General features: G+C 60.5%; 2 protein-coding genes across 8 annotated transcripts in view; both read right to left on the bottom strand.

Moving 5' to 3' along the window:
• Positions 1–401: 401 nt before the first annotated feature.
• On the bottom strand, positions 402–6995 carry LOC118603816. Of its 5 annotated transcripts, none has more exons than XM_036222365.1 (5): positions 6262–6995; positions 4191–4508; positions 3788–3848; positions 2924–2969; positions 402–976 (listed from the first exon to the last, which is right to left on the bottom strand). In XM_036222365.1, the coding sequence occupies exons 1-5, from the start codon at positions 6326–6328 to the stop codon at positions 755–757; spliced, it is 714 nt and encodes a 237-aa protein (XP_036078258.1). In that variant the 5' UTR covers positions 6329–6995; the 3' UTR covers positions 402–754. The 5 variants fall into 5 exon arrangements, 4 of the variants coding, with proteins under 4 accessions (XP_036078258.1, XP_036078255.1, XP_036078257.1 ...); XM_036222362.1 differs by lacking the exon at positions 6262–6995 and adding an exon at positions 4680–5480; XM_036222364.1 differs by lacking the exon at positions 6262–6995 and adding an exon at positions 4680–5480 and having other exon boundaries at positions 4191–4382.
• Positions 6996–13174: 6179 nt separating this feature from the next.
• Positions 13175–17910, bottom strand: part of SEC14L1 (SEC14 like lipid binding 1) — a 47867-nt gene continuing 43131 nt past the window's right edge. For all 3 annotated transcript variants that reach the window (XM_016143194.2, XM_016143193.2, XM_036222361.1), the window contains one exon: positions 13175–14184. In XM_016143194.2, the coding sequence (XP_015998680.1) occupies positions 14154–14184 (31 nt within the window). In that variant the 3' untranslated portion in view covers positions 13175–14153. The remainder of the gene's footprint in view (positions 14185–17910) is intronic.

The following is a 17910-nucleotide window of genomic DNA, read 5'->3' as shown; positions in this document are numbered from 1 at the left end:
GCCTCGCGCTGCCATTTCGCCGGTGCCTCTGGCTCAAGGCGAAGCCGGGACTTCCGAGAATCATCAGCAGGAAAGCCGGGGCGATCTGCCATCTTTAATCTCATTTTCATCTCAGCCGGTGAGAGTTCATTCCCACCCAGGCCTTTGTTCCCGCCGTCCCTTCCCCGGAACCGCCTTTGGAACCTGGCACCTGCGCAGTCCCTCCTCCTCGCCAGAGCGCGCGCTCTTCTGAAGTTGGCTCTGGTCGCTGGAATCCCCCAGGGTGCTTGCCCAGGCCCCGCCCAGATCCAACTAGGCCCCGCCCAGACCCAACCAGGCCCCGCCCAACCCCTAACCAGGCCCCACCCAGACCCAACCAGGCCCCGCCCAGGCCGCTGAGTCAGACCCTCTCGGGAGCGGAGCTTTTAAAAAACGCTCGTGGGCTGGAATTCCAGGGCTGCTGGTCAGCCCAATGTTCTCCTGCATTCGTGCCTCAGTTTCCCCGTCTGCTCCATGGGGACAGCAATGCCTGTCCTGGGGATAATACACGTCTTTTTTCCACTCGGGCTTCTGCGTTGCCTCCTGGCTGGGGAGTGAGGGCTGGGGCCTCCCACGGTGCGGTGAGCAGAGGTGTTCCCTACAGATTAGACGATGGGTGAAAAGCATCCTGCGGGAATCCAAGCCCCACGCAGGACGCACCGGGCAGAGAGAGAAGCCAGGTGTCTCCACTTATCACAGGAGCAATTGCATTATAGTTCTCAAGAATAAATGAATCTTAACGTGCTTTCATTAAAAACATAAATAAACACGGGGGCCCCCAGACAGGGCTGGAGGGGGTGCTGGGAAACGCTGGGGCTGGGACTGCAGGTGGCTGAAGGTCACGGAGCAGGACAGGGGAGACTGGAGGGCAAGGCTGGCTCCGCCCCTGGCACCCTCTGGCTCTGCTCAGCACTCTCCCTTCAGTCCTCCTTTGTTCTAGAAGTGTCCCTCTGCCAAGCTGCCAGAAAAACACAGGGCGCTCGGTTAGATTTGAACTTCAGATATACAACAATAATTGGTGTAGTATAAGTTTGTCCCATGTAGTATTTGGGATATACTTATGCCAAAACAAATTTCTTGTTTGTCTGAAATTAGAATTTAACTGGGTGTCCCATATTTTTACCTGCTGTATCTGGAAGCCCTGTGGCCTCAGCCCCAGACTGGTTACCCTGGAAGGGAGCTCTGGCCACTGCCCACTCAGAGTGTCAGACACCGGGCTGAGAACTGAGGCCAGGCTGTGACAAGTCCTCTCCGGTCAGAGGCAAAATGAGACAAGTAAGGACAATGGAAAGAAAAAATTTTTTTTAAATCAAAAGACTGGTCTTTATTCTCAAATTGCTCCTTCATACGTGTGGAAAGGGCCTACATGAGAAAATGTCCTTAAAAAATAAAGCAAGAGCAATAGCAAGTAGTGTGTGTCTTTTAAAATACATATTTTTGGCAAATCGGAACATAGGCACTCCACCTTAAAATCTCAATTAAACAAACCAACCAAACTGGACTACGCCATCCCACAGCCTGGGGGAGGAAAAGGACTCTCCCCACAACCCCTCTCTGCTCCCCCTCCCTCCCGGATCCCATCTCAGCTCAGGGTTTCTGACTGGGCCACTCATTCCTCTGCTCCCGGCTGGCACCTCCCACCTTTCCAGGGCTTCTTCCTGGAACACAGGACCAAGAAGCTTGGTGTTGCTTCCTTTGCGTCTCTCCCTCCCTGGGAACCTGGGAGAAAGTACTTAACCTGTCTGATCTTTTGTTTTCTTACCCTTGGAAGGGAGATAATGACGCCCCCAGGCCCCAGGGTGGCCCTGAGGGAGGCCGCCTCACGGGTGTGTCCCCGTGCGGCCCTCCCTTTGCACACTTGTAACTAGCACTCTGCTCTGTGCCAATGCCATAGTTCAATAAAAGAGTTTATCAAAAATTAACTGACTACTAAGTTCAATTCCAGTAGAGAAAAATGAACACCATTTATCTCGCAAGGAAACGTTACTGCCTCCAGCTTTTAAATGGGACGGTAATTTATTACATGCCGCCTGCGTGCGGCTGGCAGAGGCCACCAACCACTATGGGAACAAATGTTTGGCAGAGCTCACATTTGGGTCAGTTTGATGAGGTTTTATTTTTAAAAATTAACCTTCAAACCCACTACATTCCAGGAAACTGAAAATTTACACTGGTTTTCTGTTTTTAATGGACTCACAATAAAAGGAAATTTTTAAAGCTTACAAAATAGCACTTCAAGTTCATTTTTCAAGTCATCCCATATAGCAAAGACAGATAAACTATAAAAAAGAGAAACTTAAAAGACATAATCGTAATAAAAAACACAACAATAAGATAGCCATCTCCATGTAACAGACCCTAAAACAGGGCAGGGCCCAGAGCCGTGCTCTGCACAGGGGCTGGGCCAGGGCTCCCAGCTGCACACCTGGCACGCTGGGAGGAAGCAGCCACAGCTTCTTCCCACAGGGACTTAGCGAAAGGCTCCCCAATATCCCCCCAGGGGATGGGTGCTCTAAGCCGACAACAAACGACTTCATTTCTCTGGAGTGAGGCCACTGGGAGGCCGACTGGAGGCAGCTTGAAAATAAGGTGGGAGAGAAAGGGGAAGAGGAGAGATTGGAGAGTAAGAGAAATCCGCTTAAGATGGGCCTACAAACCTGACCCCACCCCCAAACACCGGCAAAGCTAATGCTCATGAAGACAATCAAGAGAATCAGTCATGGAGCTATGAAATCGCTCCAGATGAAATGGAAATAATGGAGGAATCTGAAAATGAATTTCAAATAAACATGTTTAGAAATTATGAAAGCAACACTGGCTTAAATGAAATGAAAACCGGTGGCCACGAAAAAGAATCAATGAGAAATCGTGGAAGTGAAAGGTGTGATTGAAATTGAAAACTCACCTGGTTGGCCACACTGAAGACAGAATTCGTTAGATGGCAGGTATGACTGAGAACGTGGCCCAGAAGTCAACACATGAAACAGATAAAAATAAGAAGTTATAGGTAAGAAATGTGGCGGGTGGATCAAGAAGCTCCAGAATTTGTACGGCGGGTGCCTCAGAAGATGAGCATGACAGGAACGATGCAAAGATAATGTTCTACGATAGCTATAATCTTTCAAAAACTAAAAAAGAGGTATGAATCTTCAAACGCAAAATGCTTCGCGGCTATATAAACATCATTTCAACTTACATACTTCATAATGAAACTGTAGTATATCCAAGGATAAAGAGAAAATCTGAAAAGCTATCAGAGCTAACAAGACAGATTATCCACACGGGAATGAATAGAATTCAGCAGATTTCTTATAGTCTTGAGCAATATTTTCAAGGGCTAGAGAAACACAACTGTCATCCTGGAATTCTATAGCCAGCTCAACTATCATTCAAGAATGAGCATAAAGTGTAGGCATTTTCAGACATGCAAAGTCTAAGGAAAAAGTCCCCCTCCAGTAAGATCCCAGAAAGATTGACCAAAGTGTAAACTTTAGAGAGAAGAAAAGTCAACCCAGGAGGAAAGAGAAGACTGCAAGGATGAAGGGTGAACACAAAAATATGGTGGTTAATTTAGTTAATATTGATTATAGAAATAATGACCGATTCCACGTATTACGAAGAATGGAACCGAAATTCTAAAAACAATGACAAGGAATGTGAACGATCATGATCAATGGAAAGTTAAGGCTTGCGAAGGAGGACAGAAATGCTGAATAACTTTCAGCTTTGTCTGTAAATTTATAATTAGTGTCTACATTGAAATATTTACCGAAAGGATGCATCCTGCGGCTTCCAAACCAACAGAGGAAGAAAAAGAGGGTGCGGAAACCCTTATCAGCCCGACGGAAGGCGGGAAGGGGAGACGAAGAGGCAAGGTAAACAGGAAACATAAAATTAAACGGCAGAGATGAGTCCAAACACATCAGTAATGCAAAACGGTATGAACAGCAAGGTTAACCCGCAATTCCAGGTACTGCTTATGGATGTTTAAACCTGTTTTTTAAAAAAAGTGTAAAATTATAAATGCACAGACATTAGGAGAGTCGTTAGCTTTGGGGAAGACCCGCGGGAACCTGGCTGTAGGGAGGCTACTTTGGGGGGCGGGGGAGGCAGGGGGTGAGGGAATGAAGGAGTCGTTATTCTCTGCCTTGACGCTGAACTTAAAGACTCACTCGCAGGCCGAGTCCTCCTGGAGATAGGTCTCTGGGCCCCTAACCGCAGGGTGCAGGGCCGGTAGCTCCCTTCAGCACCTGTGTCAGATGGCACGTTGACCCGCTCCAGCCGCCGGCAGTGACTCAGCCCTCGGAGATTACAGGCTTCCGCGGACGGTGGGCGCCTGTCGGTGGAGGCGGCCCGCTCGGGGCCTGAGTACGTGTTGGGGGAAGGAGCACAGTATGGAGCTGGCAGCAGCGCCGGAGGTCTGGGGGCGGGGCCGGGCCTCTGCCATGGTGACCCAAGCCGCATCTTCCAAAAGCCACAGACAGGGCCCCCTGGAAAAGGGGGGTGGGGGACAGGTAGGGGGGCCACGGACAAGCCCCATCAGGAAGGATGGGGGAGGGGCACGGGACAGGCCTGGGGTAGGGGCTGGGGGCTGGACACCTGCCCATGAGGTCCCTCTGAGCCTCAGCGGCACCTGCGTGACCGGGGAGCAGCTCCCTCACCCTGCCGCATGCCAACGGAGAGACCGGCCCTGTCCGCGGACGGTGGCGTCTGAGACCTTGCAGCCAGTCCTAGGCCCACTGAGCTCACTTCAGGGCTGAGGTGTGGATCGAGGATGGACGTCTCGGCACGAAGCGGGGGGCCTGGTCCGAGGGGCCTGTGTGTCCCCCACTCCCCACCCCCCGTCTTCCCCCCAGCGCAGAGCTGGGCGCAGAAAAGCATTTTCTATGTTTATGGAAGGAAATGGAATAGAACAGAAACTGGCCTCTGGGGGTCTCCCTTTCTTCCTGCTCTCAGCGCCCAAAAGTCACCTGTCTCCCCAGCCTCCCCTTCTGCGCCCCGAAGAAGTATTTACACACTGACTCAGTGGCCGAGCCTCCGGGAAGCTGGGGGCTGACCGGTTCTGAAAGGCGGCGGCCACGTCCTCGGGGTCGAAGGCCTGCGACAGGCTGAGCCTTGTCAGGTGTCAGGCCGCAGAGCGCCTCCGGGTTTGTGCAGCCCCCACCCCGCTTGCCGTGAAGTCGCCAGGCTCGGCCTGGGCAGCAGGAAGGAGACTCGGTCTCGAGAGGTCACCGGGCTCAGCGGGGTCAGCGGCGTGAGCGCCTGGGGCTCGTCCCCCCACTTCTCAGTTTCCCGCTCCGAGAGGCTGGCGTAGCCATCCCACGACCCCCGCCGAGGGCACGGCGACCAGCGTCTCAGGCCGGGTGGCCCTCTGTGGGGTCTGTTTCCCAGTGCCTCTGATGGGGTTGCTCCCCGGCCCCGGCCTCCCTCCTCCCCTCAGCAGGGGAGCAGTCGGCTGCCCATAGGGCCATGCGGCCTGGGCTCCCGCCATCAGCTCCAGCGGGGGCCCGTCGCTGTGTGGAGCTACCGACCACCCCGTCTGCAGGCCGGGAGAAGCCGGCCACCTGGAGTCCCACCGGGATCTCGTGGCTCCGGCCTGCGGCGGGGACTCGGCCCTTCACAGGGGAAGGTCCATCACGTCCCTTCACACACTGACTCGCTCAGTCAAGGAACTAGACTCCCAGTCTGGAGGACGAGGCTCTGTCACCTCCCCGTCACCTCCCTGTCAGGCGAGGCTGTTAGCTCACGCCTGAGGCAGCTGAGAGAGGGTTCTGAGGAGAGGATGGGGGAAGCCGAACAGCTGGGCCCCCAAGACTGAGCAGAGAACGGGCAGAATCAGAGACATCGAATGAGTCCCTGCCCTGACCCCCAGAAGGAAGAAGGTAACGCAGCCGGGCACCTCCCCACCCACCCCCAGCGACAGAGGGCAGCCCCGGCGGCCTCGTTGCTCCCGCACTGAGCCGGAGGGTCTCCCCAAAACCCAGCAACACCCCTCCCGCCAGCAAGGGGATGGACCAGGAGCCCCGGCAGTAAGTGGCCAGCTGAGCCTTCTCCTCCCTCACCCAGGACACTGCCTGGCACAGGGAGATGGGGTCACCGCCAGCAAAGGGAAATCGCCGCATGAGACCCACCGGCCAGGGAGAGAGCGCTGTGTCCCCTTGAGCCGGGGTCCCTTCCCCCACCAGAGGCAACGGGGCACCCCGCCTCCGGCCCCCGAGACAGCCCCAGCAGCACCAGGCTCACCGAGCAGACCCAAGGGCCTGGGGAAGCCTCCGGAAATCAGGTTGCCACAAAGCAGGGAAAGAACCATCAGCTGTGAATTTTAAATCCGGGGAAGTCCACTCCGGGAACGAAGGGGAAGAAAGGCACCCCCGGAGGAAGGAAAGCTGAGTTTTGCTGACTGACGCGCCCTGCAAGAGCGGCTAGAGGAAGTTCTTACGATGGAAAGGAAGTTAGAGGGAGGAACCTGGGAACGCCGAGGACTGGAACCCAGCGGGAGAGGCCCGAAGTCGCGGTCACACGCGCCTGTCTTCCTCGCCAGTGTTCTAAACCACGCGTGACCCAAAGGCGAATCCTCACGTCATCCCCTGATGGGGCTGCTCGGGGAGGGAAACGGGGCCCGAAGGGGGGCGAGTCGTCCCCGCGCGCGGGAGGCGGGTGACCCCTGGGCCCGGTTTACTCTAACGCGCGGGTCGCACGCGGTTCCGTGCAGAAAACCGTGCAAAACTCTCGGCGGCACCACAGGCGCATCGGGACGGAGTCCGGAGACGCGGCCGCAGGAAAGGCCCGGAAGACGGACGAGCGAGTGCAGAACCTCGACCCGAATGAGAGCCGGCGGGCGGCGGCCGGGAGCGGACCGGCTCGGAGGTCAGAGGTCGGCCGCCCGGCCGGCCCCACCGCCAAACGATTACTCCAGACGAAGAGGGACATCGCGTCCTTAAAAAGTGTTCATTTACCAGGGACACAGCGGGCCCGAAGCCACGTGGCCCCCGCACCAAGGAACGGAGAGCCTCGCGGCCCAGGAGGCAGGAAGTGAAAAGGGCGAACGCGCAGCCGTAGGTAGCCGGGGCGTCAGCACCCCACCCACCCTCGCGACGGCCAGCGCCACGCAAACCCAGCGCGGGTGAGGACGGGACACGGCGCCGCGCCCAGCCTCGGGCCTGCCGGACACGAGCAGAGGCCGCCGCGGGTTTCCAAGCGTCCAGGGAACGGCGCAGGGGTCAGCCACATCTGATGTGCTGTTAACCACTGAAATCATCCGGAACGCGCTCCCCGACCTAACAGTACCAGACGCGTGATCCAGGACATCGGACAGCAGTCTCCTGGATAAATCCGCGCCTGAGCGAAGAGGAAGTCTCGAAGGACATTAAAATCACAGAGATCTGAGAGCGAGGTTCAGGGCACTGGGCGCCTCAGGGAAAAAGGAAGTTCCCATCAAGCCTCGAGGAAGGCGAGGCCTGTGCTTGGGGACAATGGTGACCGCCTCTCCGCCCCAGGCGAATGGGGAGAGAAGCCAGGAAGGAAGGACCTCACACGCAGTGTGGTCAGGGGCTTCCACCGAAGGTGTCAGGATGGCCTCACGCCCAGGCTGGGGGAGCCAGGGAAGGCTTCTCGGAGGAGGTGCCCCTGAGTCCTGGTGGATGAGGGGGACGGGGCGCTCTGGGTGCCGGGAGCTGGACGCTCAAGGTGCTGAGGGGGAGGTGAGCCGGCCCGCTGGGGCGCAGGCCCCTTGGCAAGGGCAGGGAGATGCTGGGGCCTGGGCCAGGCCCTGAGGGGTCACTGATACCGGTTAGGGGTTCGGGCCTGAGCCTAAGGGAACCGGGGTTCGCAAACACATTCTCCCTCCCACAGGGTGACCTCTCACTGTTCACTGTTTCCTCTGCTGGGGAGACCCTGAGCTAACAGGGCCACCTTGTAAGCTCCCTGTTTGACGGTGACCTGAGGCATTAATGACGACTGCAAAGTGGCCGGCACTCAGCCGAGGGTGCGGCTGGGCGCGGGTCCGGGTGGCAGGAACACGGTGAGCCAGCGCCCGAAGCCCTTGAGGGTGGTGGCGGAGAATGGGGCAGTGCGGGGTGCGGGGTGCGGGGTGCGGGGGGGTGGTCACGCCCGAAAGCAGCATGGGAGCTGGGGGCCCAGCCGACCCCTGGGTGCCCAGCCCCCGGGGAGGGCAGCGGTCAGTGGCACAGGTCAGTCCCACCCGGTGAGAAGGAGGTGGGCAGAGGAAGTCCCGGGCGACGGGTCCGCCCCCTGCTGAGGGACACCCATAAGCTGCCCCAGCTGCACCTGCGACATGGCCACCTCCAGGGGCCGCCCTGGCCTGGCGGGAAGGGGTCCCGGCACCCACCTGTGAGCACAGGGAGGACGGGGGTCCTGCCTCCATGCCGCTTGGAGCGACTTCCTTGGGGGGACACCCGAGGGTGCTCCCAGCCAAACCCAGTGGAAGATGTCCCCTGCGAACCCCCGGTGTGTCGCCTGGCCTTGATCCTCCTCCATAGCTCTCTGCCCCCTCGTAATTAGTTTAAAATCATGCAATTGAAGGTTTGGATCCTTACAGAGGGCAGGTGACCACAACAGCCCCAAGAGGTGCCTTCGGGAGCCCACAGACTGCGGATAGGGGGACAGACAGGGTTAGTACGACCTGGCGAGAACCGGGGTGGGGAACACGGGCCGCTGGGCGAGCACATAGCGCAGCACCCGCCCTCATGCGGAGGGGTCAGGGAGGGCTTCCTGGAGGAGCTGACATCCGAGCAGTCTGTCAGATGATCGGGCAGAGAGAGCCACAGGTGACTCTGGAGCCAGCCGGCCTGCGTGTGACTCCCAGGCCCTCTGCCCACTGGCTGTGGCTTCTCGGGGCCTCGGTTTCCCCATTGTTAAGGGGCAGCATGGCTGTGCGAGGGCTGTGGCACGGGTCCCCACTCACCCCCTCAGTCCCCATTCCACGGGGCAGCATGGAAGGGGTCCTCAGTGGACACCTGTCCCTTGAGGGCGGAGGGAGGCCAGCCCACCACCGGGGCCTGGGGAGTGTCCACTGACTGCTCTGAAGCCCAGCACTGGGTGTCGGACCCTTCCCTTGTCACCCGGCCTCCTGGCCTCTGTGGTCTGTCCCTCGTTCTGGCCACCGCCACGGAACCCCTGGGTGCGAGCGCCGCTCTCCCAGCAGGTGGCGCTGTTGCCTGTTGGAAGGCCGGGCCCGGCTGGGCTGGGCCCTGCAGGCCCTGCCCCATCTGAAAAGCAGGAACGTGAGCATCTGCTCCCCCCCCCCGCCCCCCCCCCCCCCCCCCCCCGCTCCCCAGGAGAGAGAACACTGGCAAACAGTGCTCGGCGGATGCCGGGGGGGGGGGGGGCGTCATGGGGACCAGGTGGAGCGCGGTCGTCCTGGGTCACCGTGGCCAGTGTCCTGGAGGCACCCGCTGCCACACACACACGTATGTTCACACACACACACACACACACGCACGCATGCACGCCAAAGCCCAGTGCTAGCCCAGGACTGGGGGCCAGGCCAGCCCCTCGGACCAGGGTCCGCCCTCGCCGGCCGTGAACAGCTCACAGCTCGAATGGCACAGAGAAGCCGTGACTCCTGGGGGCTCCGCGTCTGTCCCTTTTAGAGCCACCGTCTCGTGCCAGCCGAGTGGCAGCCCGCAAGGGGACAAAGAGCGCCAGGACTCAGCTGGGGACCTGCGGAGTCACAGACGCTGGCCCCCCGCAAACGCGTCTGTCCGTGGGCACGACCCGAACACGCTGCTTCTGCGTCCCGCAGCCAGGAGACCGGCCATGTTGATGTCCCAGCCCGAGTCACCTCCCTGGGCCCCCCAGACCGCCGCTCCCCACGCCCAGATCCGTCCTGCAGCGGGGGGAGACTTGCCTGACAGCTGGTGGCTGGGGATGCCGGGCCCAGGTGGCCGTGAGGGGACGTCACCCCGTCCTGGCGGGAGCAGCCAGCGGCTACGGGTTCTCGCCACTCGCCTCCTCGCTGTCGCCTGCATGGCCCGCCGGGGGGTGCTGCCTCCCCTTTGTGGGCGCCTCTCCTCTTCCCGGGGACAGAGGCCGACCTGCACCCCGCCCCCCCCCCCCCACTGCAGGAGCCGCAAATTCAGCTCCGTTCCCAGGTGCTGTTTCTAGCTGTCCTGGGACCGTGGCCTCTGGAGGCGAGAAGAGCCTTGGTGGCCTCACGGGGAGGACAGTGGTGGGCAGTCCCGGTCCTCCGCACCAGCCCCCCAGGGCCGATGTGCATTCCGCCGGCATTGGCCGCGTGTTCAGAGAACCCGCCCACTGCACGGAGGTCTCCGCAGGTCAGGTGGGAAGGCCGGGCCTCAGAGCCCCACGCCCAGACCTGGGGGGGAGCCCCACAGGTGTGGAGATGGCAGGTGCAGAGGCCCCGGGGCAGGGACCGGCCTGACCTGCTCCGGAAAGGGGGGGGCGGGGTGCGAGGGGGCTGAGCCGGTGCGTGGGGCTGGGCGTGCGAGCTGCTCACAAACCAAGTTTGTCCACGGGACCAGACATCGCCAAATGGCATCTTCCGCCTCGAGCAGGGCTGTGGGCGAGGGACCTGAGCTTCTGAGGAATTCCTTGCTCCGAGGCCCTCCAGCTAGTTCAGATCGAACTCCTAGGCCATAGGCCATGTCTACTGACGGGGCTACAGACAGCAAGGGAGACAGGCGGGTACATCCCGAAGCCATCGGGCCGAGTCCCTCCCCATCACTGTCATAAAGCAAAAGGGGAGCTGGCTCTTGTTCCAGAGGGACTTACGCCGGGGCGCGAGACACTGTCCTCGGGTCCCGGCGTGAACGAGCCGGCTGCAGGACTCCTGTGGGTGACCAGGAGCATCTGAACGGAGATCGGCCGTGAGCGACCTCAGGGAACTGCTGCTCGCTTTGTTAGCTGTGACAGTGGTTTTGTACCGAGTAGGAAAATCTGCCTTTTCGTGGACATGCGGACTCAAACCCCGAGGGCGGAAATGTCGCGAGGATGGTAATTTAGTTGAAAAGAATTCAGAAAGCACCGGATGAAGCCAGTACGGCAAACGTCGGCGACTGTTCAGCACGGACGACGGATACACGGGCTCGCGATGCCGCTCTCTGTGCTTCTCCGTACGTTCGAAATTTTTCAGGATAAAGTTTCTCCTAACTTTTAATAAAAACCAAGGTCACATGGAGGAAGGGGCTTGAGAGGGCCCAGAATGTCCGGGGAGCAATCTACAGCTCTTACGTGAGAGAGGGGCGGGCTCGAAGTCCCACGTGGGTGCCCGGGGGACCGTGTGCTCTTGAGGACAAAGCCCTCGAGGTCCTCAGCGGCCACTTCCTCCTCCGGGAGTCACCCACTGCTCAGGGGAGTGGGTAGCACAGAGCGGGACCTGGTCCTGGGAGCCGCTCAGAGGATCCCAAAACGGTGGGGAGGCCCCTGACCGGGCCAACGCCCCCCCCCCCACGAGACCTCTGCTGCCTCCACCCACTCGCTGCGCCTGCTGCGGGGCCAGGCTGTCCCTTGAGCCACATGACCCTGCAGACCAGTCCTGTGCCCTGCTGGGGGGACTCCAATCGCCCCTTGACTCACCTCCAGTCCCATGGCAGGATCTGCTCCCTTTCTGGAAGGAAGCTGTCGTTCGAGGCTGGCAGGACTTTCTGGGGACACGGTGGTGTGCACTGTGGGGGCTCCCTGAGCCGTCTGCCCTGAAGAGGTGTTTACCCGCCCACTTAGTCCCCAAAGGGCCAGAGGTGTGGGAGCCTCGTGAGAAGTCCTGATAAACTGTCACCTCTCGGAAAGGTCACTGGGTGGGCGCACAGCAGTCCTCATCCACAGTCAGCTTGTGCCGCGCTGGCCGTGAATCGAGGGCCAGTGTGCCGCGCGCAGGCCTGCTGGCGGCCCCGGCTCACCGTGGCCACGGGGCTCCCGCGAAGCCACAGGCGTGCAGGCGAGCAATTGTGGCCAGCGTCGGCCCCTCAAAAACGCCCACAGCGTGCACCGTGAAACCCCAAACCACGGGTGGCGTCTCCGGGAAGGGGAGTGGGCCGCGGGGCCAGCCCCGCTGATTCTCAATGACCCAGCGTAATTCGGCTACAGAGACAGACTCTGGGGGTGCAGACCTCACACTGCTGCTGGGTTCATTCGCCCGTCTCTCACATTTCAGGGGAGTCTCAAGGTGGCCTGAACCCCCGGCCTGGGAGAGCCACCCTCCACCCGCTGGGCCGCGAGGGGCCGTGCGGCCGCGTGCACGGGCTGAGGCCATGTTCCCTCCCTGTGGCCTGTCCAGGACCGGCCGACTCTCTGGGGTACACAGCCAGGCTGCGCGCCTCGTCCCCCCGCCTCCCTGTCCTTCCCCTGGGACGAACAGCCCTCCACGGGCTGTGAAGGCTGGCCTGAGGGGGACGGGGCCGCAGGCAGCCTGTGACGACGCCCAGCTGGGCTGCGGGCTGGGGGGCGGCGTGGCTCTGGGCCGAGCCCCCAGTCGCGATCACCTTGGAGAGAGGAAGAGCCTGGAGTCAGCCGTGACTCATCGTCATTATCCGTCTCGTCACAGCGGGTGGTATTTATAGAACACCTGCTACGTGGTGCCAGGCTCGATGCTAAGACACCCTACCCTACACGCAGGCCCGTGTCACCCGGAGAATAAGCCTCTCGAGATTTGAAGAGGTCTGACCAGCTAGCTTCCCGAGGTCGTGCAGCTAGTCAAGGGCAGAGCTGAGGACGGGCCCCACGCCCTGCCCCGGCTCCCGGCAGGCCGCTGGCCACACCGGGGGTGTCCGCATCCTGGTCTGCAGACACCCAGCCCGGCTTCCGGTGCAGCTGCAGCGCGGGGCGGGACACGGCGCTGACCCCGGGGCTCGGGGACGCTCTGGGACTGAGATGAGAAACCCCAGCTGGCTCTGTCAGATGCCGCCGGGGAGGCGGAACAGGCTGAAAATAGAACCTAAGTCCTTCTCGTTTGCAGGCAATTTCCCTCTGATTTGCATGTCAGGTGGCAGAGTTGCTAACTCTGAGATTATAAAATCGAATGAATGAATTCATGTACCCTGTTCTAGTGCAGGCGAACTGTCCTTAGGGTATGTCTGAGCCCCTCAAAATCCTTCTCTCTCTCTCTCTCTCTCACACACACACACACACACACACACACGCTTCTACCCACCTCCAAATAAATGTTTGTGCTTTAGGACAATTCCACACCACGTCTAATTTCCTTTATTAGCCAGAAAGTCGAGAAGTCATCCCAGGGAACCTGGCCTTACGAGAGCATTCTTCCTGCAACAGCCCCTCCCAGCACGTTCTGACCGCACCCCGGTGCACTGGGCAGGGTTCGGTGGGCGGAGCGCTGCACGCTGGGTCCTCGAGAACGGCAGGCCACGCGCCTGGAGGTCCGGGTCAGTGCTGATGATGAGCGCGCCCTGGGAGGCGGAGCGGAGGGGCTGGTACCCTCGCCGGCATTATCTGCAGGTGAGCCCTTCGCGGTCTGGTCCGGACGTCCAGGCTCCCGGTCCCTGTCCGGGCTCCCTGTGCAGAAGGCTGTGCTGTCTGTGAGGACCGGGTGGGGAGAGCCCATCCGGGGGCCTGGAAGTCTTAACGCTTTGGCTCTTTGCGTAGGCGAGGGGCTCAACTTCTGCCCTGACCAAGCGTGTGCCACCTCAGGGACTTCTCTGGACCTTAGACGAAGTCGTGAAGACCGCGCCCATCACATCCGCTGCTGCGTCTGCGCGGACAGGGCACGGATCGGGGCGCCCTGAGCCGGAGGCCGTGCCCCAGCTCCCCACCCAGGCCCGCCGAGTCACTGCAGGCACACGTCCTAACTTCTCCAGGGCTGTTTCTTCCTCCCAGTTCTAAGTGTTGGATCAGAGAACAGTGTCTCTTGACCAGGGTCGGTTTTGCCCACCAGGGGACAGTGGGCGCCATCTGAAGGTGCTGAACATCCTGCAGCGCGCAGGAGGCCCCCGGCAGGGGGTGTCGATGGCGACGAGGTCGAGGGGCCCTGGAGGAGACGAGTCCACGCCGAGGTGGCACCGCCGGGTCGTCGGGGTGACGGGGCGAGAGCTCCGAGGCTGTCGCGATTCCTCGCTGGGCCGGACTTGGGCTGCGCAGGTGGAGGCGGCTGGCTGCCCGGCCCGCCGCGGTCCTTGAGGCCTCCCAGGGAATCCGGTGACATGTCACTGGGGTTCCCTCAGACGCTTGTCCACTCTGGGAACAGGAGAGAACAAGGGAGGAGCTGACGGCTGAGCCTGGAGCCCACGAGGCGGGCACCCCGGGGGTCCAAACATCGCACGCGGGGCTCCTCGCTGTCCGTGACCACCCGGCCCGCCTCCCCCTCCCCCACCCCCCTTCCCTCCTCCCTTTCCTTCGCAGCCTTGCCGGACAGGTGTGTCCGAGTCGGGCAGCAGCCCCCAGCGGGCAGATGCTACGGGCCTCTTCAAGCTGACAGATGTTCACAACGCGTCCCCAGAGACAGACAAGCCAATGCTCTTTATTTTCTTTGAACAGGAGCAGACGGGCCTCTTTCGTACCAGGCCCGGGAACGAGACTGCACGCGGGAGCCCGCCGCCGGCTCGGGCCCGAAACTCTGCCCTGCAGCGCGGAGCCGGTGCTCTGGGTGCGGCCAAGCGCCGCGCCTTCGTTTCTCGTTTGCAGTTTCTCCTCGGTCTCCTCGGTTTTCTCTCGTGATTCCCCAAACCAAACAGCTTGGGAGGCGCATCGAAGCGTTCACAAGTGAGGCGAGCGAACACATCCCCGATCTCTTCAGATCCCGGTGGTTATCCGGCCGCGCGTTTCGGCCGACGAAACATGGACACGGGCGTGCTGACCGCTGGGCCCGCGGACGCGCGCAGTCTCCCTGCGGCGGGCGGTGGCCGGTGTGCGAGGCGAACACCCGACTTCCTCAGCATCGGCTGCGATTTCTTCCTGCCGTATGTATGTCGGCGCTTACGCCTGCCTGCCTGTGCACGGGCAGCTGGCCCCGGCCCCCCCGGGGCACGTGCCACTGTCCTCCTGTCCCTTGACGCTCTTCCTACCCCCGACCCGGCACCCGTCCCTGGAGGATTTCTCACCCGTCCCTGGAGGATTTCTCACGGGGGTTTTCAAGGAGCCGGGAATGCGCTCTGTCCTGCGGCTGCTGAGCACGGAGAACCATTTAGGATTTATCAAAAGTCACTGCCTCACTCTCCACACAAAATCGACATCGGACGCATCAGATTTCAATGTGAAAAAATAAAACCATGAAAGCACCAGACAGAAAACGCGGGAGAATTTGGTGTGGGGGAGGCATTTCTAACAAGATGCAAAACCCAGAGGCTAGTAAAGAAAAGAGAATACATTTGACCTCATAAAGATTAGAATTTTCTAAAAGGAAAATTAAAAAAAGTCAGAGACAAACAGCCAGGCTGCATGTGGCCAGTTACCTGTCACCGCCGGGCCTCCCGAGCGGGACGCACAGTCCCCGGGGGCAAGGCCGGCCTCTCCCCCAGAGCCGCGAGCCCACACCGAGCACCGATAAACGCTGACACCAGAGGATGGATGAACGGGAAGCCAGGGGGAATGTCTGCCCCCCCCACCCCCCCACCCCTCAAGGCCAAGGCACACGTGGCAGGGGGCGGGGCGGGGCGCGGGTCGGCGCCAGGGGGCGGGGCGGGGCGCGGGTCAGCGCGCTCAGGGAAAGACACGTAACCACACACGGGCACATGCTTCTGCATGACGCCGAGGAAAGGTCTGGAAGGATCAGCGGAAACGTCGCGGTAGCTGCCTCTGGAAGCAGGATGGGGTGCTGGGTGGGGGAGGCCGGGCCAGGCAGGGCGGGAGGGAGGTGCCATCATCTGAGATTCTACAAGAAAAGGGTGTGGAAAGTATTTACGTCTTCAGGCAAGGCTTCCGCAGACACGAGGGCTGCAGAGCCTCCCGGGGCGACTCCAGGCCCGGCCCAGCGGAAGGGGGCGATGCGCCTCCCCACGGCGGCCACGAGGTGGCGCCTGCGCGGCCCGGGGACCCCCGAGTGGGCGGGAAAGGGGCGCCACCTCCCAGCGGGCGGGGCTCGGTCTCGGGAGGCGTGGCAGGCGCAGCTCGGCCGGCCCGGCGCTCCGGCCAGGCCGGCACCTGCAGCAGGTCCTCTGAGATTCCCCCGGAAGGGCTGCTGCAGCCTTGTCCCCTGGCCCGTTGCTCACTGACACCCCCACGTACCCCCACGTGCGCCCACTGCGTTGGAGTCAGTTTGCTGGATACAAATCCCGGGCTCACGCTCTCTTTCCTGGAAAACCTGAATAATTCCGTTTTCTCCCTGCATAACGCTCAGCCTTTGAAAAGCCTGATTTGCCCCCTAGATGCCTCAAGGATCTTTCTCTTTAAAATCCAGCATTTTTACTAAAGGATTTCCTGGTTTCAGTCATCCTCGGGTACTTGCCCTTTCGATATTACCATTGTGTTTGATCTTTGCTTGTCCTCATTTTCGCTATTTGTTTTCTGATTTGTACAATCTTCTTTCGTATCTTTCACGCCTCTTAAAACACTTATACCTTTTTACTCTGTGTTCCTTCTGATTCAATCTGAATTTCTGAAGTGATTTTTTCATTCACTTCTAATTGTCACCTCATTTCTGTTTTTTTTTTTTTTTCCTAACTCGTGCTTTTCTCTATTTTCTTAATGCTTTAGTTCGTCAACAGAAGGCTGGCTTTCGGGGCTCTGCGGGCGCACCTTTCTGGCTGGCTTTCGGGGCTTCGCGGGCGCGTCTTTCTGGCTGGCTTTCGTCGTCTGCAGGGTGTTCTGCCTCTTCGCAGCTGCGTATGGACTTGACTTTCTCTTCTGATGCTCGTCAAGTGTTTAAAGCACAGGTCCATTTGCTTCCGGACCCTCCCTGGCCGCTGCGCTCGCCTGCCTCGGCCCGGGTCTTCCTTCTTTCCTGTGCCTGCTCCGCTTTGTACCCCTCTCCGCTTTTCCCTCAGGGTGGGGTCCTTCAGGAGAAGGGCGCCCTGGCAGGTCACTATGGGAGTGACCTCGACAGCAGCCCTTGGCCTTCGCCAGCTGCTGGAAGGGGCACGGCCCGGCCTGGCCCACCTGCTGCGCTCCCCACTGGGTGCTGCCCGGCTCGGCAAGGGCCCTGCCCTCGGACCCACCACCTACCTGTGGGTCCCGTGACTACTGCGGTTTGTGCCCCTATTCGGGGTTTATGGAGCCCTGCTATCACCTAGTTTTGTCGTATGTGAAGTCCATGATTGCAGTAGAATGTACGTAACAGGGTTTGCCATTTTAACCATTTTTACACGCACGGTTCAGCTGTCCATAGGTTTGAGGTTTTGCAATCTGCTTGTTCTGTTTCTGTGTGAGGAGGCCACTACGTAGCATCTTCCCAGAATCCCCCGCTTTCCCAAGCCCCAGGTTTTCAACAGAACTGATCCACCACTTTGCTCCTGGCCTGACTCGAGAACCGAAAGGCACCCAAGGGTTGGGCTCTGTCGACACTCCGGCGCGGCCTTGGGGGAAGCCGCGTGTACGTAGCATCAGCGCGCCTCGGAGGCTGGGTGGCCCGCCGCGAACGGGCTGTCCTGCAGCCACTGTGTGGCGCACTGCACTGCACCGCACCCCCCGGGGCAGCCGACGGGTGCGCGGCACACGGGCGAGGCAACCCCGCAGCCTCCGCGACAATCTGGTGCTGAACCAAAGGCCCGCTCGCTGACAGGCGCAGAGGCGCGGGCCTGAGGGCAGCTCGTGCGAAGCCGCCCTTTCCTTCGGTGGCGGGGCGGCCGTGGCGCCCGTCGGTCATTCCGGAGCTGCTGGGGTGGGAACGAGGACGCACGTTCGGGCATCGCCGGCTCCCCACACCGCGTCCCGGCCAGGCAGACGCTGGCTGGGAAGGCGTGTGACCTCGCAGCCCCCGATGCGGGAGGCTCCGGGACCGCACCCGGCAGGCGGGCAGTGTGCTGCTCT

Source organism: Rousettus aegyptiacus, unplaced genomic scaffold (genome assembly GCF_014176215.1).
Source record: "Rousettus aegyptiacus isolate mRouAeg1 unplaced genomic scaffold, mRouAeg1.p scaffold_m13_p_6, whole genome shotgun sequence".
NCBI classification, from domain to species: domain Eukaryota; kingdom Metazoa; phylum Chordata; class Mammalia; order Chiroptera; family Pteropodidae; genus Rousettus; species Rousettus aegyptiacus.
Note: the sequence above shows the minus strand (reverse complement) of the source record. Positions and strands in the feature narration are given on the sequence as shown.

Coding starts and splice junctions, on each gene's coding strand:
- LOC118603816 (XM_036222362.1), bottom strand. CDS start 4,899: ATGCTTTTCTGCGCCCAGCTCTGCGCTGGGGGGAAGACGGGGGGTGGG. Junction 4,509..4,679: donor CTCCGTTGGCATGCGGCAGG/GTGAGGGAGCTG, acceptor CCCCTTTTCCAG/GGGGCCCTGTCTGTGGCTTT. Junction 3,849..4,190: donor CAGGAGGACTCGGCCTGCGA/GTGAGTCTTTAA, acceptor CGGGCTGATAAG/GGTTTCCGCACCCTCTTTTT.